Genomic DNA, 21,638 nt, shown 5'->3' on the forward strand with positions numbered 1-21,638 from the left:
AGTCCCAAGATTGGGCATGGTCCATGTTATGCAACAGATCAATGGACTGGATTTGTGAACCGTGGGCCCACCTGGCCGAACTAAAAACCCCCTTTTCTTTTACTGTACAGAACCCTATAATTCCTCTCGTGAAACTGTACCCCATCCATCGCTACCTTAGTGGCCCTGTGATGGAAGATCCACGGTGCAAAAATTCCATTGATTGGATGATACTGTCTAATCTGATCAGTGGTTTGTCATCAAACGCAATAGAAAGTGGCCTTTTTGTTGGGAAGAACTTCGGACGACTGGAACCGTTGGATCTATTGAGCGGATCATCCTAGTGGGATGCTCATTCCACATGATTTACATGACCTTGATAAGAGGGAAATAAATCCAGTAGCTCGTAGGACGGTCCAAATTGAATTTCGTGGTACCTAACACTAAATGGGCTGGCCTGAGTTCGTTCAGGCCCTGATTCGAAGCAGATCAAGCTGGGCGGGGATTGGGTACCCGTAGCACCCCCACCAGGACCTACCTAGAGATGGACAGTCCTGCCGGGTGCTCTGTGCGGCCTGCCCTGATGTCTGTGTTTTATCCACGCCGTCCATCCATTTTGAGAAATCATTTTAGGATATGAGCCCAAAAATGAGGCAGAATGAATCGTCAAGTGGACCACACCATAGGAATCTGTGGGGATTGAATGCCTACCGATGAAAGCCTCTTGGGGGCCACAGAAGTTTTGGATCAGGCCGATATTTATGTTTTCCCTTCATCCAGGTCTATGTGACCTTATGAACAGGTTGGATGGCCAATAAACATCACAGTAGGCTTAGGAAGGTTTCAACGGTGGGGTCATTGTCACCACTGCTTCCAGCGGTGTGGTCCATCCAGCCTTCGATCTACCTCCTTTTAGGGCTCATGTTCTAAAATGATCTTTCAAAATGGATGGACGGCTTGGATAAAACATATATATCACTGTGGGTCCCACAGAGCCCCTGACAGGACAGGACCGTGTGTCTCTAGCTAGGTCCTGGTGGAGGCAGTACCCAATCCGCGCCCGATCAAGCTGGGCCTTTTGTGTGGGGCCTACTCAGATTTGCAGCTCAAGTCCCGCCGATTTGCCCCCTAGTCGGAACTGTTCAATGGGTGGGCCACACCATGGGAGAGCCCATCCCCAACAAATTGAAATTCGGTAGTGCCCATCATGTCAGGCGGAGTGATAGACGGTCAGGATTGTATGATGAATTCTGTGTCTTTTTTCAACTGTTCCGAGAGCCGAGGGTGGATCATATCTGGTCGGGATCATGCGGATTGCTTACTACAATGTCGGGTAGTACCGCAGACTACTGGCCTTCATATAATAGTATCGAGGAGGTTTACGCCCTCGGCAGTGAGAAGAGGGTTCTGCTTCTTCGTTTGGTTCTGAGAGAGAGAGAGAGAGAGAGAGAGAGAGAATGGAGGGTGGAGATGAGGGGATCGACAGAATGGTGGATTCGAAAGACTTGCAGCAACAGAGCAAAGCACTCGACAAGCTCACCGACCGTGTCGAGGATCGTCAGCTCAACTCCACCCGAGTCCAGGAGGTCTTCTCCTTTCTATCCCTTTCTTCTCTTTTATTTTTATATATGCAATCAAACAAAAGAAAACCCATCTCAGATTCTTCATTTCTATTTACCCTTTCACTCCTGATGATTTTCGCCCACACCCATGTTGTTATCTTTGCTGATTGCTTCATTAATCTGCCTCTTTTTTTCTTTTTCCTAGTCAAAGGTCGAAATTTTAATGAAGGAGAAAGAAAACCCATGTTAGATTCTTCGATTTCTGTCATACTTTTAATCTTTTGATAGTTTTAGCCGATGCCCCTGTTGCTACTTTTGGTGATTGCTTCGTTACTCTATTAATTTTCTCTGTTTCTCCATTGAATGGTCTGATTATTTAATTTAATTATTATTATTATTATTTTACATTTTTTCCCTTATGCTTTTTTTTTTTTTTTTTGGTGTCACTCCGTGTGTGTGTGTGTGTGTGTGTGTGTGTCTTTTAGATAATGGGTTTATGTGTTCTTGGATTTTTATGCAAATGGAAAGTCAAGTTCATGTCTCTTATATGTTTTATCCATGGAAGAACCAGAAATTTCAATTGTTATGATCGAGAGTATTTGAAGCTCTCATAAATGGCATTTTCTTTGAAGACGATATTGATTTTTTTTTTTAAAGGTATTTAAAAAGCATGGTTTCTATTGGCAATTTGTGGCATATTCTCATATAGATGGTCATGTGCAGGCTATGGCATCAATTGCTGCATCTGCAGAAGCTGACTGGAATGCAATGAGAATGAGGTGAGTCTTTAATGGCAAACACCAAGTACTTGTTGAGTTTTTTTTTTTTTTTTCTTTCTTTCTTGAAAGGTATCAAAAGGCCCAACAGCGACAACTAATAGCAGCATCCCAGCCATCTATAACCAGTCACTATGGTGGAGGCTAAAATACAATTAACCCACTCTAACACATCAGACTTTGCCCTCTCAACAACATTCGCCACCGACCACAAAGTCCAATTGTTCCTCTCTTTCCACAAGCTCCACATTATCGCCAACAACACTAATCTCCATGCTACGGAGAGATTCTTAGACCCCAGCATCACGTTGAAAGCTGTCCCAAACCACACAAGCAAATGCGTTGTGAATGAACAAGTGGTTCACCGACTCCACATCCCTCATACGCATTATGCAACAATTGGGGATCACCATCGTTCTTTTTTAGTAAATTATCAATAGTGAGCACAGGGTTTCTTCCATCTAACCAAGCAAAGGCTACAACCTTGCAAACATAGGAGCTGCAACCACATCCACATCCATCGAGCAAGGAGTCAACTCCCTGTAGAAGATTGCCTGACATGATGGAGCCTTATTGGCCATTGCTCGTTGGGAGCTGAAGGAACTCCTCTGCTTCCTCATCAATAAGGTTCATACACCAACATCTGCCAAAAAGCAACAAGCAACAGTTACATACTGGCTCGGAGTGAGGTCCTCTAACCTCGAGAATTCTCCTAAAGAGGAGGGTCGCCGAACCAGTGATCTACCCAAAAACCCATCCTTGCAAGTGAATAAAATCGCTTCCTTGAGTTTTTTCTTAACCTTGTAGACTGCCTTCCACATCCTAGATGCCGTAGGTTGAAAAACAGAAAAAAGCAGGAAAAAAAAAGAAAAAGAAGAAGAAGCAAAAAACCTAGAGAAAATTAAAATATAACAACAGTAACCAGCCCCAAGGCTGGGAAAAACCTCATAACAACCAACAAAATCAGGGGGCCCAATCCTTGTTTGTTGCCACGGATGCAAGTGTCAAATTCCTATAACAGTAAGGAGTGTCAGATTTGTCAAACCTCGTAGTATAGGATTTGTTGGTTTCTGCGATACTTTTTAATTAACTTAATATTTATAATCTTAATAAATAATAATGTCCTTGTCCAGTAGAGCATGGTATGTGATCTGTAAAGACTGTGCTGAAATGGTTGAGGTATTGATGCCATGTGTACCCTAGTTGTGTTCCACATATGATCCTTTACAGTGAAGAAGATCGCGTAGTTCCTCTTCTAGAAGAATGCTATATGTAGTTCCAAATATGCTGTCTCTTGGACTAAATTGGGTTCCTACCTAAGAGTGATGCCGACTCGATAGAAGAAGCCCATGATACATGCGATCAGCTTTGGGTGAGCCTGTTGAAGCTTGGAGCTGTGAGTGAATCTCTTCTTATTCAAGACAGGAGACGAGCTATTTATTTTCATCTCCACATTCTGTTTTTATTCAACATTTGGGATTTGTTTTGTTGCTGAATTTCAGAATTTTGGTGTTGGGCTGGCTAGCCCTTCACAGTTTTTCCCTTTGTTTTCCCCTGTGCCTTCTTTTTTTTTCCTCCAGAGATTTTTTCTTGACGTTCGTGTTTTTTCCCCTTTTGTTTCCCCCAATGTTGTTGAGAGAGATGGCGTTGGTGTTGAATACTTGAATTCTTCCAACATGAGATGAGAACAGAAAGAACCAGATCTTCTCTCTCTCTCTCTCTCTCTCTCTCTCTCTCTCTGAACAGAAAGAACCAGATCTCCTCTCTGTCTCTCTCTCAACTTCCATTTCCCAAGCCACCCTAAAACCAAGACCATCAGGTAGGCTTGCAGGCTCCAAAACCATGATTTTGTGGCACACCATAAGATCCTAGACCCATGGTTTCAAAAGATGTTGTGACGACTGATATATGAGTTGTTATAATGTTAACAACCCCAACAACGTTAACCTAATGCAACACTGTAATGGGATACATGTAATTGTCATTTTTCTTGAAGAAATACATTTTTAAACACCGTCTCTCAGTGTTTTAAATAGCAGTAGCGTGATGCGTAGCGCTCAGCCCTCTATAGCGTGTAGCGTAAATACATAGCGTGAAGCGTAAGCTACACGATACTAATATTTTTTAATTTAAAAATAGGACAAATATAATAAATAGTGAAAAAAAGGGAAAAAAATATAAAAATGCCTAAAAGATGATTCATTTTATAAATTATAAGCATGTTCAAAAAAGTTATTAGTTGTCATTTATCAAAAGCGAATCCACATATATAAGCCAAATTAAATAATTATCACATCAACAACTTTCTAACCAAACCACTTTAATTAATAATGTCTAATTGAAACCACAAGTCACAATTATGAAAAGAAATAAAAATCCTAGAGGTTAAAAGTATCAAGTACAATACAAGTGTTACATTCCTCAACATTAGAAACAAAGAAAATGTGAAAAAAAGAATAAAAAAATGAAACAGTAAAAAAATACATTGTAGCTTACGCTACAGACGCTACGAGCTACATAGTTGTAGCATACGCTACGACCCCCGTGGCATACGCTATAGGGGATTTATGCTATTTGCGACGCTACGTAGCGCTATGGCCACGCTACGCTACGTAGCGTACACTACCGCTACACTACGGGCGCTATTTGAAACACTACCGTCTCTCTTAAAAACACCATTACAGGACATCAGCACTTATAGGTTGTCTCAACCTTCAACATTACACGGCGGTGAATGCACAACCGCAATTTTCAATTCTTCCATGAAAACCTTTCAAGATATATTACAAGAGGAATTATGGAGTCCTGCTGATTTACAAATGTATATTTTGTTGGGGCATAGGATTGCCTACTTCTAGGCTCGTGTTTTGATAATCCAAATTATTCATACGATGGACCTCATGGTGGATAAGTACTAAAATATCCAGCCTAACCCGACCCAAAAGAGGGTCAAGAGATCCTATGAGTACTCAACAGATACTCGAGCCTGACGGATCCAGGGACTTGTATGGGTACTCCTGGACCTAACAGCCCTACGAATAAGCATTGTTCGAAAACTCGCCGACTGGACTTGAAAATCAGCCAAGTCAACCTGACTCATTAGATTTCAAGCTAATTCAGTGAGAAACTCGCTTTTGAGTTTGACTTGGCTGAGTTTTAGAGAGACTTGTCAAGTTGATTCGCAGACTCGGTCAACTCGATGCGACTTGCAATGGTTCAAACCTAGTCACTCTCCAAGTCAGCAAAGTTTATTTTTAAAATAAAATGTAAAGGCGGAGGAAGAAAATCAAACCCTCAACCGCCTCTAAGAGAACTAAGGTCTTTAACCAATGCAATTCCTAGCTATTGTTGTTTACTTTTCCTTCTTTTGTTTTCTCTTTTTTTTTTGGAAGAGTGATGGAAAATATTATTAAAGGCCTGCCAAAAAGCAAGGAAAGAATACAAGATTGCCCAAAAGGGCACAAAAACCAGCTAGCAGCTATTATTATTTAGTGATTTCCATTCAGAAACCGATGACTTGACCACCTCCATTACCTCCTTGACTGATCAGGAGGAATTCCGTATTCGGCGACTATTCCTTTCTCCCCAAACCGCCCACTAAACGGCCGACAGCGTCAACAACCAACCTTGGCGATTTTTCTTCCCACCGGACCCTCCGTGCAGGCCCACAAAAGATCTCTAACTGAGCCCAGCATGACCTGGAATTCCCCAAAGTCCGCTAAAAAGAAATCCCAAACCATGGACGTAAAGGTGCAAAATATGAACAGGTGATCGATGGACTCTGCGTCCTTACAGCACAAGCAACGCATGTTTTCATCACTTTTCCTATTTTATTTTATTTATCCTGTTAAGAAATATTTATTACTATCACTAGTATTTTAGTTTAATTATTAAATACAAAATCAAATCATGTAAAGACTCGATTGAGTCTCTGAATCAATCTGGCCCAGCTGGATATCAGGTTGAGTCAAGTTTTCGAGGATTTGAACCATCCCTGTACGTACCCTTATTTTCATCACTCATTCTCTAGGCTACTGTTTGAGTTCTAAGCAATATTTAAATGATATGAAACTGTTCCACTTTGAAAGCATATTGAATTAGCTTTCAAACAAGCTTAAGATCATGTGTTTCCGACATGGATTTTTTAATTTTATTTTTGAAAGTTAATTTGTATTAAAAGGGAAAGAAAAAACAGGAGGAAGGGGACTGCTGAGATAGCAGATCCTAGGAACCCTGAAGAAAAGCTAGATCAACATTAAACCCATCCATATGGGTAGCCCATTCAGCAATGAGACACTTAACATAGGAGCACACTAAGTGAGGGGGTTTCGACTCGTTTTGAAAGCACCGATTGTTCCTTTCGATCCAAACAGCCCACCAAGTCGCCAGAATCGCCATACGCCATAACTGAGACAGGGGTTTGCCTAGTTGAACACCATGCCAGGCCTTGAGTAACGTATCCACGTCTCTAGGGAAGCACCAATTAATTCTGAAGCAAGAAAGAATGACTGTCCAAATTGAGTTGGTAAAAGAGCAGTGAATCAGTAAATGATCCACAGTTTCTTCAGCAGACATGCAGCATAAACAAACATTAGGAAGGATCATTCCTTTTTTCTTGAGGTTATCCACGGTGAGGATTCGACTCTTCCCAGCCAACCATCCAAACACATGCAACTTAGGGGGGACGTCATACTTCCATATAAAGTGTGGGTGCTGCTTAGGAGTAACATTGTTAGAGGCCGATAGCTACTTGAAGAAAGATTTGACTGAGAAAACAGACGATTTGTCTACTTTCCAGATAATGCTGTCCTTACGGGCCTGAGAGGGGAGAATGTGTTGGAGGCAATCCATTAGCTCCACAAATTCGATAATTTCCCAATCTTCGAGATTTCTTCTGCATTGAATGTTCCAAACTACTTTGTCTGCTTATCTAGAATAGTTTTCCTCAATGGAGCTATTTGTGTTAGTCGCCAACCGAAAAATATGGGGAAATTTGTTTTTCAGAGGAATATTACCTAACCGGGTATCCATCCAGAATCTGATGCAATCTCCCTTGCCAAGCTCGAACCCAATCCTGTTAAACATCTCACAATGCATGCGCCATATACCTTTCCATATTGCAGAAGCCCTATATAAGGATGAATCTCTAGTCCACCACCCCCCTTCTGAACTCCCATATTTACCTTTGATTAGCTTGTTCCACAGGCAATCTTTTTCAGTGCTTAATCACCAAATCCATTTCCCCAAAAGGGCCTAATTCATCACTTTTAAGTCTTTTATACCAGCTCCTCCCTCTTTAATATGCTTACAGACCTAACTCCACTGAATAAGGTTGTATTTCTTTTTATCATCCTTACCCTACCATAGAAAATTGCATCTGAGGGAGTTGATTGCCTTGAGGACCTTGGCGGGGTAGCGAAACAGGGACATGAAATAAGTGCGAAGATTAGAAAGCGCTACATTTATCAGAGTGAGGCGGCCTCCAATGGACAGATGCCGGCTTTTCCACCCAGATAGGTAGTTGTGGAATCTCTGAATGACCTTATCCCACTGATGGGATTTGGGCAAACCAACACATAGAGGGAGGCCTAGGAAAGAAGTTGGGAAAGATCCTGGGCAGCACCCCATTAATTCTGCAAACTCCCTAACCTTCTGACTATCCAAGTTGATTCCATGGATTTTGGACTTAACCATATTCACCTTCAGCCCTGCAACTGCTTCAAAACACCGGATAGCTGTTTACAAATTGGCAACAATTTCTGTCTTTGCTTCCGAAAAAATAAGGACGTTGTCCACGAATTGCACATGAGTTATTGGATCGAGCACTCCTTTCATTAGGATTCCTCGGAGGATGCCTTCCATCTGACCCTTCTGGATCATCGCAGATAAAGCCTCTCCGATGATGAGAAAAAGCAAGGGAGAGAGGGGATCACCTTGCCTTAGGCCACGTGAGCTTTTGAAGAAACCCTTCGGCGATCCGTTCAAGAGAATTGAGAAGTGAGCCGAGCTAATACATTCCCGAATCCATGTCCTCCATTTCTCCCCGAACCCCATACGCTTCATCAGATAAAGGAGGAAGTCTCAATCCACGTGATCGTAAGCTTTCTCCATGTCCAAGTTGCAAAAGATGAATTTCTTCTTAGATCGGTGACCGGTGTCGAGACATTCATTTGCAATGAGGGCTTCGTCGGTGATCTGTCTACCCGGAATGAAAGCGCATTGATTGGGGCTAATAATCGAGCCGATTACTTTCTGCAGCCTGTCTGCCAAAACCTTAGCCAAGATCTTATACAGGCTGCCAATGAGGCTAATAGGTCTGAACTCCCTAAACTCTGAGGCTCCTGGGAACTTGGGAATCAACGTAATAAAAGTCGCCCCAATATTTTTGGATAGCCTTCCTCTAACATGAAATTCGTTGATAAAAGCCATCACCTCATCTTGAAGAAGATCCCAGAAGGCTTGAAAGAAGAGAATTGGATATCCATCTGGGCTGGCGGCCTTGTCTCCTCCGAAGGCCATCATGGCCTTCTTGACTTCTTCCAAGGAGAAATGCATCTCCAAGGAGGAAGCATCTTCATCACTGATACGATGGAACGAGAGATTGTCCAAACGAGGCTTGGACCATCCCTCATTTCGAAGAAGCCTTTGAAAATAGGATATTGCTTTGCTGCTGATCGCCTCTTTATCATCGATCCGATTTCCGTGAATAGTAATGCTGCTAATGCGATTAGCCTTAGCATGCATGCTGGCTAGGCAGTGAAAATACCTGGTGTTCCTACCTCCTTAAGCCATTTGGCCTGAGCTTTTTGCTTCCATGAGATTTCACCTTGAAGAATTTTTGTTGAAAGGGACTGAATGAGTTGGATTCGATTTGCCAAAATATCTTTAGACATCGAGCTACATTCAGCGAGAGCGTCGATCTTCTGTATTTCGAGTAAGATGGAGTCCGTCTCCTCTTCCGATCGTTGACGTTCCTCCTTTGACCGCTGCTTTAGTTTTTCTTTCAATCTCTTTAGCTTGGAGCAGAGGGCGTGGCCCGCAAAACCATGAGATTGGAATTCCTTCCACCAATCAGCCACCATAGATTTGAAACCTGCACCATGGAGCCAAGAAATATCAAAACGAAAAGGCTTGGGGCCCCAATCTACCTCCTCAACAGACAACAAAAGGGGCCAGTGATTTGAAGTAGTCCTGGGAAGGACGGACTGAGAGGAGGAAGGCAGGAGGGCAAGCCATTTCGGGGAGAGAAGAAAACGGTCCAACGTAGACGAAATCGGATCAAGTCTCCCATTCGTCCAGGTAAAATGAGAACCAAATAATGGGAGGTCGATGAGACAGTTACTGTCGATCCAATTGGAGAAAGCCGCCATATGAGGTTTCAGTTTGCTCCCCAATGATTTTTCTCCAGTGAACCTGATGGTGTTGAAATCTCCAGCAAAACATATTGGCCCGCGGAAGCTCTGATAGACTACTGATAACTCTTTCCAGAATTCATCCCGTAAATCGTTGCTGGTAGGTCTGTATACTGAACAAATGAGAAAATCCACAACAAGAACATTGCTTCTCAGGATAGCCGTGATGGAGAAGTTGCCCACTGAACTGTTCAGAAGAATCTAGAAAACAGATTTCCAAGCGATCAAAATTCCCCCAGAGGTGCCCAAAGCTTCTTTAGCCACCCATTGAGCTTCTGAGACCTTCCAGAGAGATCTCATAAGGCGGTCATCGAACGTAGTCACTTTGGTTTCCTGAAGACAAACAATGTGGGGATTGTATCTGCTGTAACAGTCCTTTATGAGTCTTCTTTTTTGTTTAGACCCCACCCCCCGAACATTCCACGAGATAATCTTCATGAGAGAACATCACTTCCCCGACTACCCTTGGCTCCATCTTCGCTCATAAGCTGACCTGCAAACGTTGAAGGGATGACTTTTCGCTTCAGGTTCCTATTTCTTCCTGTCCTTGGTGAGTGTTTGTGGGGGGTTCTATTTGGGTCCAACGGTCTACCGCTGTTCTCCACACATTGGAAAAAAGTGAGGAAATCCTCCGGACAATCGCCGAAAGATAGACCGAACAATCTCCCAATATGTCGCATTGCGTCGCAAATCCACTTCTTCCTCTGGATTTTCTTGATCAGAGAAGCCCTTAGCTCTTCCTCTATCAATCTGACGTTAGAATTTTCATTTCTGATCTGCAGGGGTTCCGCTATGATGATCTCTGTTCTTGGGGAATCTTGAAATAGAGAAAGGAGGTTACACTCGGAACTGTCGAAAGAGTGAGAGAAGATATCAGATTTGGGAGATCCCGGGGATGATGGGGGGTGGGAGTAGGAGGACGTATCTTCATCCCGACGCGGGTCTTCAGAGGGAACGTCAAAGGGGATCAACTGCAATTACAGATTCATGTCTTCCTGGCAGGCGAGATCAAATGGGCATTTGAGACTTGCATCGGACTCGTCGGCAGAAACAGGATTGTGCGAAGAGGGGTAGGGAGCCCGGGTAGTAAGGTAGACAGGACCTGTGCCAGGTGTTTGGTTGAGATCGAGGTGGGTAGGATCGGGATTAGCATGAACCGTCGAATCGAGTCCCGAAGCAATAGCCTCGTTTTCCGATCGAGGATCTGCCCCCAACGCACCCACCGAACTAGATGGCTCGGCACCGAGCCTCAAGGCAGGAAGGAAAGCTGTTGCAGGGGTCTCGGCACGTGAGAGCGCCAGTTCATAGCAGGCTGGACACGTCGACATCTCCTTATTCGGAGTAGCCTCAGGAGCTTGGAGAGCGTCATCGGTCGCGCCATGTGGATCTCTCGTTTCGGAAGGACTGGCATGGTGAGCAAGTTGAGGTCGGGCCATCACCGACTTGTCGCCACGTGTATTTCTCGAGTCGTGCGAACTGAGAAGGTGGGCGTCTCGAGGTCGGGACGTGGAGGAAATCTCGCTGCGTGGCGAACCCTCAGGCAGCATCGAGGCAGAGCATTTAAGGCGTCTACCTACCGCGCTGGAATTTTTCGGTGCTCCGCGGGAGCATCGAAGGTAGATATCATCTTCTTCCCTACCATGACCGTAGCTCGAAATTGGCGTTTGCGGATGTAATCTACTCCGCCATAAGTCACCCCAGCGAGGAAGGGGGGAATTAGGTCATTCCCTTTGGACCGGAAGATCGATCGTTCTATCTTCCACTAGGACAGCAGTGGATGATGGAAGGGGCGATCCCTTTCTTCTGTTAACTCGGACTCTTATCACAACCCTCGCTTAGTTTTCGAATCCAACTCCACAAAGGAGCCCAGGCACGAAGCAGCAGCACGGAAGAATTCTTCATTCCATAGTTCGAGTGGGACACCCCAGGTGAGAATCCACATGTCCTCATCACCGAAAGCAGAGAACTCATTCCAAGATATGACACCTGTAACGGGTCCTTCCCTGTGAATCGCCCCCGCAATGATCAGAGCCTCCAGATTCATTCCTGGATCGACTTTAACCCAAATTTCGTTGTATCTAATGGGATGCAGACTAAACGATCTGGCACGGATGGTTGTGCATTCATCAATCCAGTTGTAGATTTGAGAGATGGTGGCATCCTCACGAGCAAGGATCACCACAGATTCCTTCAAAGCCTCTTTAGCCTTTAGCTTTGAATATATCATCGGATTTGATACGAATTGGGGGGGGGGGGGGGGGGGGGGGGGGGGTTAATCCTTCTTCGGGAAGACAGGGCTTCCTGGCTATACTCGATTCAGATAGGGGAGTTGTTTGCTCGGGTTGCTGAGTGGCACGGGATGAGCTTACCAACACATCTCGGTAAGCGGTAGAGGGAGAGGGAGCAGTGGTGGGATCGGTTGTGCCAATCTTGAGATCTGGGTGGGGTGCCGGAGGCGATCTCTTAAGGTTTCGTTTTGGCCCAAACCTTACACGTTGCACAAGGAGTTTCTCCCCCCTGAAACTTTGGCCATGTAACAAAGCAACGGCTCGTGAAAGCTCTTCCTCAGTGCTCATCCTGATGAGTGCGAAGCCCCTATATTGGCCATTGCGTTGGGATCTTGGCATAATCACGTCCATAATAGCCCCAACCCTCCCGAAAACTCTTTCCAAGTTCAGGGGTACCAATCCTGCCGGATATCCTTTCACGAAAAGGGTTGGGAGGGAGTCGTATTTGGAATTTCTTATTCTTTGATCTTGAGTTTTCCTTCTCACTTGGGTCCAATCATATGCTTTGTTTCTTCTTAGAGACTCACCGTTGTCTGCAATGTCATCATCGACACCGATCCGTTGGCAGCGCGTCATTGTCATCATCGGCACCGATCCCACCTTTTCCAGCATGGATTGAAGAGTTGTATGGGCTTTTTTGTGAAGGGATCTATGGCTGTAATGGGATTTAGGAATCTTTTAATCATTATCAATAAATTTTATAATAGGTCATCGTCGTTGTCATCGTTGTCATCCTAAGCCTTAATCCCAACTAATTGCGATTATGAATCCTTTCCACATTCCGCTCTATCAAGGGCCATAACTTCAATTAGACGTTTCTAGAATAGATGGTTGAGATAAGAAACAATGGATGATTAGAAGCAGAAGTATCGACGATATCGGCCGATATATCCCACGATATTTCTTGTATCCCACCTGTGCAATGCGAAACACACAAGTAGTAGGATATATCCCGCGTGTTTGATCTGGTGAGCATTTTTTATTTTGAATTCTTTTTTTTCTTTTTCTTTTTTTCCAGTAAATCATGTTAAGTCAGTATCAAATTGATACAAATCCAAAAATCATGGATTGGGGGCTTTGATTTTGAGATTTGGAGGAGATGGGCCGAGTTGTGGAAAATTGAAAAAAAAAATTAAAATATTCCAATTTGTCGCAAATCGGTTGCAATATTTGTGTCCAAACATAAAATCAAACATGTACATAACTTGATCTAGTGATTCTTCTTTTGCTTTTTAATGTATTGCTTGTGTTTCTACACATCTTCTTACATTTATAAATTATATGAATAGACTTTGAATATACTTGCGTCAATTCAATTAGACAACGCATAGATTGGGACCCCATATAAAGAAACCTATTATGTGCACTTGTTTTTTTGTAATGTTTTGATTTACAAGTGTATGTTGATTTTATTTTTTTTCACAATCACTTTAAGTTTCGTTGAAAAATTCGTCCAATTTCCTAATGTTTTCCCATGTTTCCAACAACAACGATACAGTATGTGATACAACCGATATATCCCATGTGATAATAGAGATGTAATGCGGTACTGATATTTCGAACACTGATTAGAAGTTCAGGGTTTCTTTTGCGATCGAAAAGTATTTGTGTGCATGTCAGGATTCTTTATAAACGTATGGTGAATAGTAAATAAAAAGAAGTTTTCTTTGTTTTTTCCCCAATCATGTGTTGGAAGAGATTGGTAACCCATTTCCAATGCTAGATACCTTTAACAAGCATCACATTATGTTCAAAAAATTTCCTTCATATGCTACCGGGCTGAGTGGAAACATGAGCCTTTGCATTTGGCCGAAAGTGTCCTCATCTCCGCTTCACTAGCATAGTTAATACTAGTGGGTCCCATGACAACCCTTCTAACACCCCCTTGTCCCAAGTATAACCACCAATAGGTACCCTAGAGTGAGTTTCTAACTGCAGATTTTGTACATTTTTCCTCTCTGTCATAGCGAATGATAAGAAGAGATCATTTAATTGGTCAAACTACTTGAAGGAAGCTGGAAAATAATGTTGATCTTTTACAAGGTGAATCTAGGAATTTGATTATGCCAATATTTTTATGATTTCAAAAATTCAATAGAATATAAAACTTCTCAAAATTCAGATTTCTTGTTTTTAACCTAAGAATCCCGTTTAGATATGTCAGATGTCTAGAACGAAAAACACAGGAGCAGCCACCCTATGTAGTGAACAACTATCCTTGCCAGCATTTTTGCCAGCGAATGCCAACGCTAGCGTTCCTTCCTTTTTGAGATCCCATCCATTTTCTGGTACCAGTTTCCACTCCCTGGCTCGCGTTTGATTAGCTAGTTGGTGAGGCAATAGCTTACCAAGGCGATGATCAGGGGCAAGCGGAATTCAGTAGAGACTCGAAGAGGGGCTTACTGACATGAAGTGCTTCTTTGGTCCAAACCAAGGAATTAGTTAGATATGACGCAAAATGGATCTTGTTCTATCGTTGATCAGGTTCTATACATCTACCGTTTCTCAACGCATTTCTTTAGACAAAGACTCCCGTTTTTTCCTCTTCCCCCCTATACCTATTCATTTCGGTAGGATTCGAGGTTTATGCATCTCCTGGCGGTAGACCCATATCTCAGATGTATCTATTGAAGCAGGATAAGCAGTTAGAGATGGAGGCAAGAACACTTTCCTACCAAGTCCCATTGATTGATCATAACGTTATTGTGGAAATGTTGTGCGTTGATCGAGCTTAATTCTAATTATTTTGTTCCGAAGCAAAGATAGCCACGGGGGCCGGTTTGCCCTATTTAGATATTCATGACTTGCAATTTGAGAATGCTACATGAAAGCCACATTATCAGGTTTAGGTAAACACGCTGACTTCATATAGCATAATAGAAGATTGGCGGGGAAAAAAATCACAATTCTATAAACTAGAAGCATCTCCAATTGATGCCACTAAGAAACTATAGAACTATCAATGTTGATCCTCCAACATAAGAAGTCTCTCCTCGATTTGAGAGAGAGAATAAGAAAAGAGCCTACACGCCAATTCTCTCCTCTAGGGTTGTCAATGGCCTAGACTTGGGCCTAACAAATGCAAATTTTCGAATAGGCCCAGCCCGATAGCCAACCAAATGACAACCCTTTCTTTCTCTCAAGTGGTGACACCCTAAGGGGGCTAGGGATGTCCAACGCTATCTGTTTAATCCCTCTGGTGTAGGATTTATATATAAGGAGGAATTAGAGTAACATGAAAAGACACCGGTATGGTACTCTGCCACCCTAGAGTCTTCCATATCCCTACCACATTGTTAGTTTGTGACTTTCCTTAACCATGTACCCAAATTGACTTGATCCCTCCATTATCCATCGCTATTCACCCTTGATCTAATTCCCATGCAACCCAAGTAGTGGACCACAAGATCTCAACCGTCGGAACTAACATCAAGTGTGATTAAACATTTTAATGGTTTAAAAAAAATAAAAATCAATAGTTGAAATCATTTGTAAAGCCATTTAAAAAACCTTTTGATTGCCAAACCTATTTGAAAAACCACTTGTTTGATGTTCTAGTGTATCGGATCTTAGCCATAATAATGTTCCTAGGTAACCAGTAGACCCCTTGTTGGATCACATAGGCCTCAGCTTCAAGGTGTCCCATATCCGTATCGACTGATACGTAACGGTAACGGCAGTGGCCGTTACGCGATACGGGGCCGTAATGGGGCACCCCCCGATTCTGTAGCCGTTACGGGGCTAATAGCCGTTACTCCCCCGTAACGGTCAGGGCGTAACGCTAAAAAAACTACCATTTTTAAATTTTTTTTTAAAAAAATTGCTTTTTAAGGTTTGTTTTTTCACTTTTTTTGAAACTTCTTTCTTTCAAACTCCTCCTAAATCATTCTATTACTATTTTCGATCACTCTTAACTTGATATTACAGATAAAAACAACTTATATTGGGGATTTTCTTGATTCGAAGTTCCGTGGGCCATTTTCCAGAAATTCCTCAAAAATAGGTATTTATATTTTTTATTCAATGTTTTGTTGTTTGAATGGTAGAATATGATGTGTTAATCATAATAGAAGATATTAATGTCCATTTTACAGATTGTTGTTGTCATTTTATATTTTTTTCCTATTTACGCACTATTTTCGGCCTTGTTTTTTTTTTTTTTAAATTCGAAAAATCATTTTTTATTTAATATTTTGCTGTTTTAATGGTAGAATATGATGTGTTAATCATAGTAGAAGATATTAATGTGCATTTTACAGATTGTTGTTGTCATTTTATATTTTTTTATAATTTTTTTCTATTTACACTCTATTTTCGGCCCTTTTTTTAAATTCGAAAAATCATTTTTTATTCAATGTTTTGTTGTTTTAATGGTAGAATATGATGTGTTAATCATAGTAGAACATGTTAATGTCCATTTTATAGATTGTTGTTGTCATTTTATATTTTTTTATAAATTTTTTCTATTTACGCACTATTTTCAGCCCTTTTTTAAAAAAAATTCGAAAAATCATTTTTTATTCAATGTTTTGCAAACACCCACACATGTAAGATATTTTCATATTACATTCATTCTAATATATCTATTATTGATAGTAGATAGTTAGAAAATTAATATATGAGTTTTGTAGTCAAATCCAGGTTGTCTAATTCATAAATTTATCAGACAATCCAATACAACTTCTCACCAAAGAGTGGACCATTACACTACCATAAACATGTTCCAATTTATAAATGAATGCATATTTTGGAATGCTTAGAATATTCCGGATTTAATCCATATTTTTTCATATTTTTTTGGCAAAAATAAAAAATAAAAATGCACCGTTACGGGCCGTTACACCCTCGTATCACCGTTACACTCCCATATCCGTATCCGTATCGAAGGGCACCGTTACGCCAACCGATACCGATATGGGATACCTTGGTCAGTTTTGTCCTAATGTTTATACCCATGCCAACATATGAACCACCGTGCTTGGATCCGTGTGGCGAACTAGGTTACATTACACTAGGAACTTGAATCCTCCATATGTCCTCAATTTAAGGATTAGTCCAATTTAGTATATAAACAAGTTAATTTGGACCAAGCATGTTGGGTGTTTCAATCCAGAGACCTAAGGTGATCATCGAATGCAAGTATCCAATGGTTCTAAGAACAAGATTCCATATCCTGCAGGGTGATCATGGCCCACCGACTTGTTGTCAAACCTAATGGTGGAGACTTTTCGTCTCGACCATTGTAAGTCCCCTCACACAGAATGACCACATAAGAATAACCCAATTTTGTCCTAAAAACTTGCTAGGTGGCCATGGACCAACAAAGTACTGATATCCGTGGAACAGAACTCTCCCTTTGTTAGTGGTCATCGCACCCAAACTCAAGTTCCAAAAAAAAAAAAGCAAAACAGAGGAAACCCTCTCCTTTAACCTAGGTTCTCATATATGTTTAAAGGTAAACCCACAAATTAACTATGGCAATAATAACATGTCCATGCAGGACTATGGTCATCATGATCTATAGACAAGATCATCGGTATATGATCAAGATGCATATTATGGATAAGATTCACATTAGCTTTTCCAAGCACACAACCCTAAGAAAGTCGCACTTGCCCTAAAGTCAATGGTACCCTGGGCTTTTTAGCACTTATATGTTGAACAAGGACTCTGTAGCAATCAACCAACAAAGAGGATCATTTGTCAAATCATAGTCAAAGGGTTGGTGAGTACACGTCCTCTCATAGAAGTCCATAAAAGTGACTGTAATGGTAATCAACGCTGTCTACCTGCGTGGTCTAGTTATGGCATAGGACCATCTAGAGTGCACCATCATTTGACTGTTATCACATACAAGGTACCTTTAATCATGTGATCTACACCAATCACCAGACAACTCGAATTTCATTTAAGAATCTCCTTATGGCTCTATTCGCCCAAACGATTCCTAAAACACCTGTTGTTTCTTTCTAGCCATAAGAGCCATATCCCTGCAAGCATAGCTAGCCACCACACTTTTTGCCCTGCTTTACTTTGCAGACCCCTGTGACACATTAAAAAGAATTGCCCAATGGAATTTTGGTGACACCCACATTACTCCAAAGAGACTGAAGAACTTTTGCTACAAGAGTATGTAATCCAATTTCTGAGATATTCTGGCTAGCAGGAGAATCCACATCCACATCAGTGGACCATATAGCCTGGTTCTCATGGTTTTGTCTAACCTGACTGACCTCTCGCCGGTTATATAGAGTTAGGTTCTTAATTCATCCCATCAGATGTGCAATGTATATCACATTCCCTTCGACTAGGAAGCATGGAACAATTGATTTTATAGCAAGGATCTTTCACAAGCAGATTAAACATGTCACAAGACATCCACCCATGATCCGAGACAGGTTGATGCTATCATCTGTGTAACTCTCAAAACCATCCTGTATTGTGGGAGTAAGATGGACATACCAATAACACAATCACATCATATCTAGTGTGATAAAGCATCTCAACCCCCAAACCTCATAATTAGGGTGAGATCATCATGGCATACACGAACTAGATGAGATAGGAATCATCTTCATGTTTAGGAAAGGGCTTTTAGTGTTACACAGAAAAGCTCAATGTGATTTAAACAGTCTTGATGGAATGACAATGAGATGCATATGAGACACTTATAGAATAACATGCTCACTTACCCTGGGTTAAAGCACCATTTGAAGCACCAGGTTTTCAATCCTAAATAGTGTTACTTGAGAAATCTCAATAGCTGATCTTTTTGAACCCAAGCTTAAACGGAGTACCACACATCTGAAATTGTTGTGTTGAAGATACATGTCCCCAAGTCCTAAATTCTAGTGTTTTAAATAGTTTACGCTAAGTAGTGCAGCCTTGGCGCTACATATAGCTTACGAAGATAGCTGAAGTCACATGTAGCTTATGCTGCACGCTAAGTAGCATATACTACAGGGTACCCTACATACTAGCTTACACTACAAGTTATTTTTCACTAAAACATTACAATCAATTAACATTTTCAATGATTTGTTACATGTTGCCATTTTTCACTAAAAATTAGTTGATATTTTCAATGGTGAAATAATATAAGCAACAGTATTAAGCAAGACCATTTGATACTTTTATCCATATACTTGATCTCTGCTCTATTTTTCCCATTATTTTAGGTTGCATTTGGTTGCATTGAAATATCATGAATTTCTTGATATTTTCATGATTTTGGTGCAACCAAATGCAACCTTAACTAAAAATCTAGCGCTGTGTAGCCTATGCTACACGCTACATAGCTTACACCTCACACTTCAGAGGGCTGAATGCTATTTAAAACACCACTACATTCCTTGATATGGCTCAATATAAAAACACTAATTTTCTTATGGTCAACTACTGAATCTCGTGTTTAGCATACTTTTTTAGACATGATCAACTTTCAAGATGTTCATCATCAAATATTTCTGCTGCCGTTTTTATTGTTTGGAATTTATTTTTCTTACGTTTAAATAATTACAAATATTATTAAAAGATAATGTTTTCTTATTTAAAATATTTGTATAGGCACGTCGGGAGATCTGTTTTTTAGAAACCTCTGCTATCGTTGGTCAAGTCATATAGGACTGCCCTGACATTTTTCTGCTTCTCACCGAAAAGCAAGGAGTAAATATTTGTCGTTCTGTTCATGTATCTGTTGTAGCTCCCTTTTTCTGCTCCTGAGGTTTCTGACTTAATGCTTTTTGATCATGTCACCATTGCACGATGCTAATCACAACATCACAACCTCATTGCTTTAGTGCAAACTGATGACTTTGATTATTTCCCTGCAGAGAGAAAGAATTGGCCGCTGTTAAGATCAATGCCGCTGATGTGGATATCATTGCGAACGAGCTCGAGGTTGGATCCTTCTTTCCTTAAGGGGTCATTTGGTTCCCTGGAATCTTAAAAGGGATTGTAAATCTGTTTCCGAGATGCAGATTCCCAACATAAGAGATTCCGGCTATGGTTTTGGGGCTCTGGGAAAGCTCTTCTCAGGAAACCAGTTTTTGCATTTGGATACTGGGAAAGAATTCCTAGTAACCTTTTATCCTTTTAAAAGATATATAATTGCATCCTGAGATCGGAATCATAAAACGGGTAAATTTTGGAAATTGATTTCATAAGGGAATTCATTTCCCAGGACCCAAGCACAAATCCAGCCCCTCCCCCACGCTAATGGGGTACAGATCCAGTAGTGTTGGATTCCCAGGAGCTAAATGATCCCAAACTCTCTAAGTAGGTCCATGACCCACTCACTGACTGACTCTGGTCATTTTCTGGTTTTTTTTTTTTTTTATATATAAAAACCCCACAGTTGGACAAGAAGGTTGCAGAAAAAACGCTTCGTGAGCACAAAGGTGATGCTGTTGCTGCCATTCGCCACTTGCTTCGTTAAAATTTCTAACAGAGTTCACTGTAAGCATGGCCTTCATTATGGTGTCTTTTATTTTATTTTATTTTATTCCCAAAATGTAATACAGAACCTTGGTTAATGTTGTTGTTTTGCGGTTTTATATTTTGCTTATTAGGATTTGTGGGGCAGCATCGATGATTCCGTACCACATTTGATTCAGGCAATGGATGGACATTGGTGTAGGCATGTCTGAAGAGTTTGTGTAATTCGGGATGCTCGGACATTGAGTGACATGTTGCCTTCCCATCATTCTATACCATGCATTTCTGATATTGCAAATGGACATCCATCAATGAATCTAAGTTAAAAATAGAAATAATTTCTTTGTTCTTTTTTTTTTTTAATTTTAATTGAACAGAAAATTAGTTTTGAGCAACAGGTTCTGTGGTGGGTGGGTGGGTGTGGAAAAAAAAAAAAAAATCGAGTCGTTTTTGCTCAATGGCCTGTTTAATGTGACCCACAAAAGCATCTAATTTAAGACTCTGGTGGAATGTAATGGTACATATGCATGCTGCCCATCTAAGATCACCAGCAAGGATATCAGTTTTAGCATTTTTACTTGAGGGTCATTATTCACTGAAGAGCCCATGGGGAGACCACGTGCTAGAGATGTGCCCATTCATAAGGTAAGGTACAAGAACATGCATGGACCAAAAATAATCTTGGTATGTTGACCAGGCAACACAAACTTGTATTGGAAGAACGGACCCTAGGAGAGTTTAAAAAAAACAAAACAAAACAAAATAAAAAATAAAAAATAAAAAATACAAACGTACATGCATGGCTTAATGAATGTCCTAACCCTTTTTTTTTTTTTTAAATGGAATGCCAGTTCTTGCCTGATGAATGTCCAGGATCTCAAACACGCATGTCATTGCAACTGGGCTGAAGTATGCTTTGCAAGCCCATTATCCACGGAATTCTGCCCGAAGCCCACCTCGGCCCATGAGAAGATAAGAAGAGTCTTGGAACCGTGTGGCAATGGGCCTAGTCTGGGCCCTGCCAGCGGCCGAAGATTATATGGACCTAACATATGCCTAAGCCCAAGAAAACTTTTTGGCCCATTTCAGTCCTAAAATCAGTAGTCCCTATTTTCCCGTTTTAATGTTCCTACTCTTATCCACTGCCAAAGTGGTACACACATGCACGAGGAATGAAACCAACAG

The 21,638-nt window shown here is 41.3% G+C and overlaps 1 protein-coding gene across 2 annotated transcripts; it reads left to right on the plus strand.

The window, feature by feature from the left end:
• The first annotated feature begins 1,351 nt into the window (after window positions 1-1,351).
• Window positions 1,352-20,801, plus strand: LOC131225694 (uncharacterized). Of its 2 annotated transcripts, XM_058221270.1 has the most exons (5): window positions 1,352-1,565; window positions 2,265-2,320; window positions 19,850-19,916; window positions 20,374-20,474; window positions 20,588-20,801. In XM_058221270.1, exons 1-4 carry the CDS (start codon window positions 1,437-1,439, stop codon window positions 20,452-20,454), a joined length of 333 nt encoding a protein of 110 aa, XP_058077253.1. In that variant the 5' UTR covers window positions 1,352-1,436; the 3' UTR covers window positions 20,455-20,474; window positions 20,588-20,801. The 2 variants fall into 2 exon arrangements, with proteins under 2 accessions (XP_058077253.1, XP_058077252.1); XM_058221269.1 differs by having other exon boundaries at window positions 20,374-20,801.
• The last annotated feature ends 837 nt before the right edge of the window (window positions 20,802-21,638 follow it).

Source organism: Magnolia sinica, chromosome 14 (genome assembly GCF_029962835.1).
Source record: "Magnolia sinica isolate HGM2019 chromosome 14, MsV1, whole genome shotgun sequence".
In the NCBI taxonomy this organism is placed as follows: domain Eukaryota; kingdom Viridiplantae; phylum Streptophyta; class Magnoliopsida; order Magnoliales; family Magnoliaceae; genus Magnolia; species Magnolia sinica.

What these genes read in the sequence shown, in the direction of transcription:
- LOC131225694 (XM_058221269.1), top strand. Translation starts at nt 1,437, where the DNA reads ATGGAGGGTGGAGATGAGGGGATCGACAGAATGGTGGATTCGAAAGAC. An exon ending in ACTCCACCCGAGTCCAGGAG is followed by an intron (nt 1,566 to 2,264) that starts GTCTTCTCCTTT and finishes GGTCATGTGCAG; the next exon opens with GCTATGGCATCAATTGCTGC. An exon ending in TCATTGCGAACGAGCTCGAG is followed by an intron (nt 19,917 to 20,373) that starts GTTGGATCCTTC and finishes AAAACCCCACAG; the next exon opens with TTGGACAAGAAGGTTGCAGA.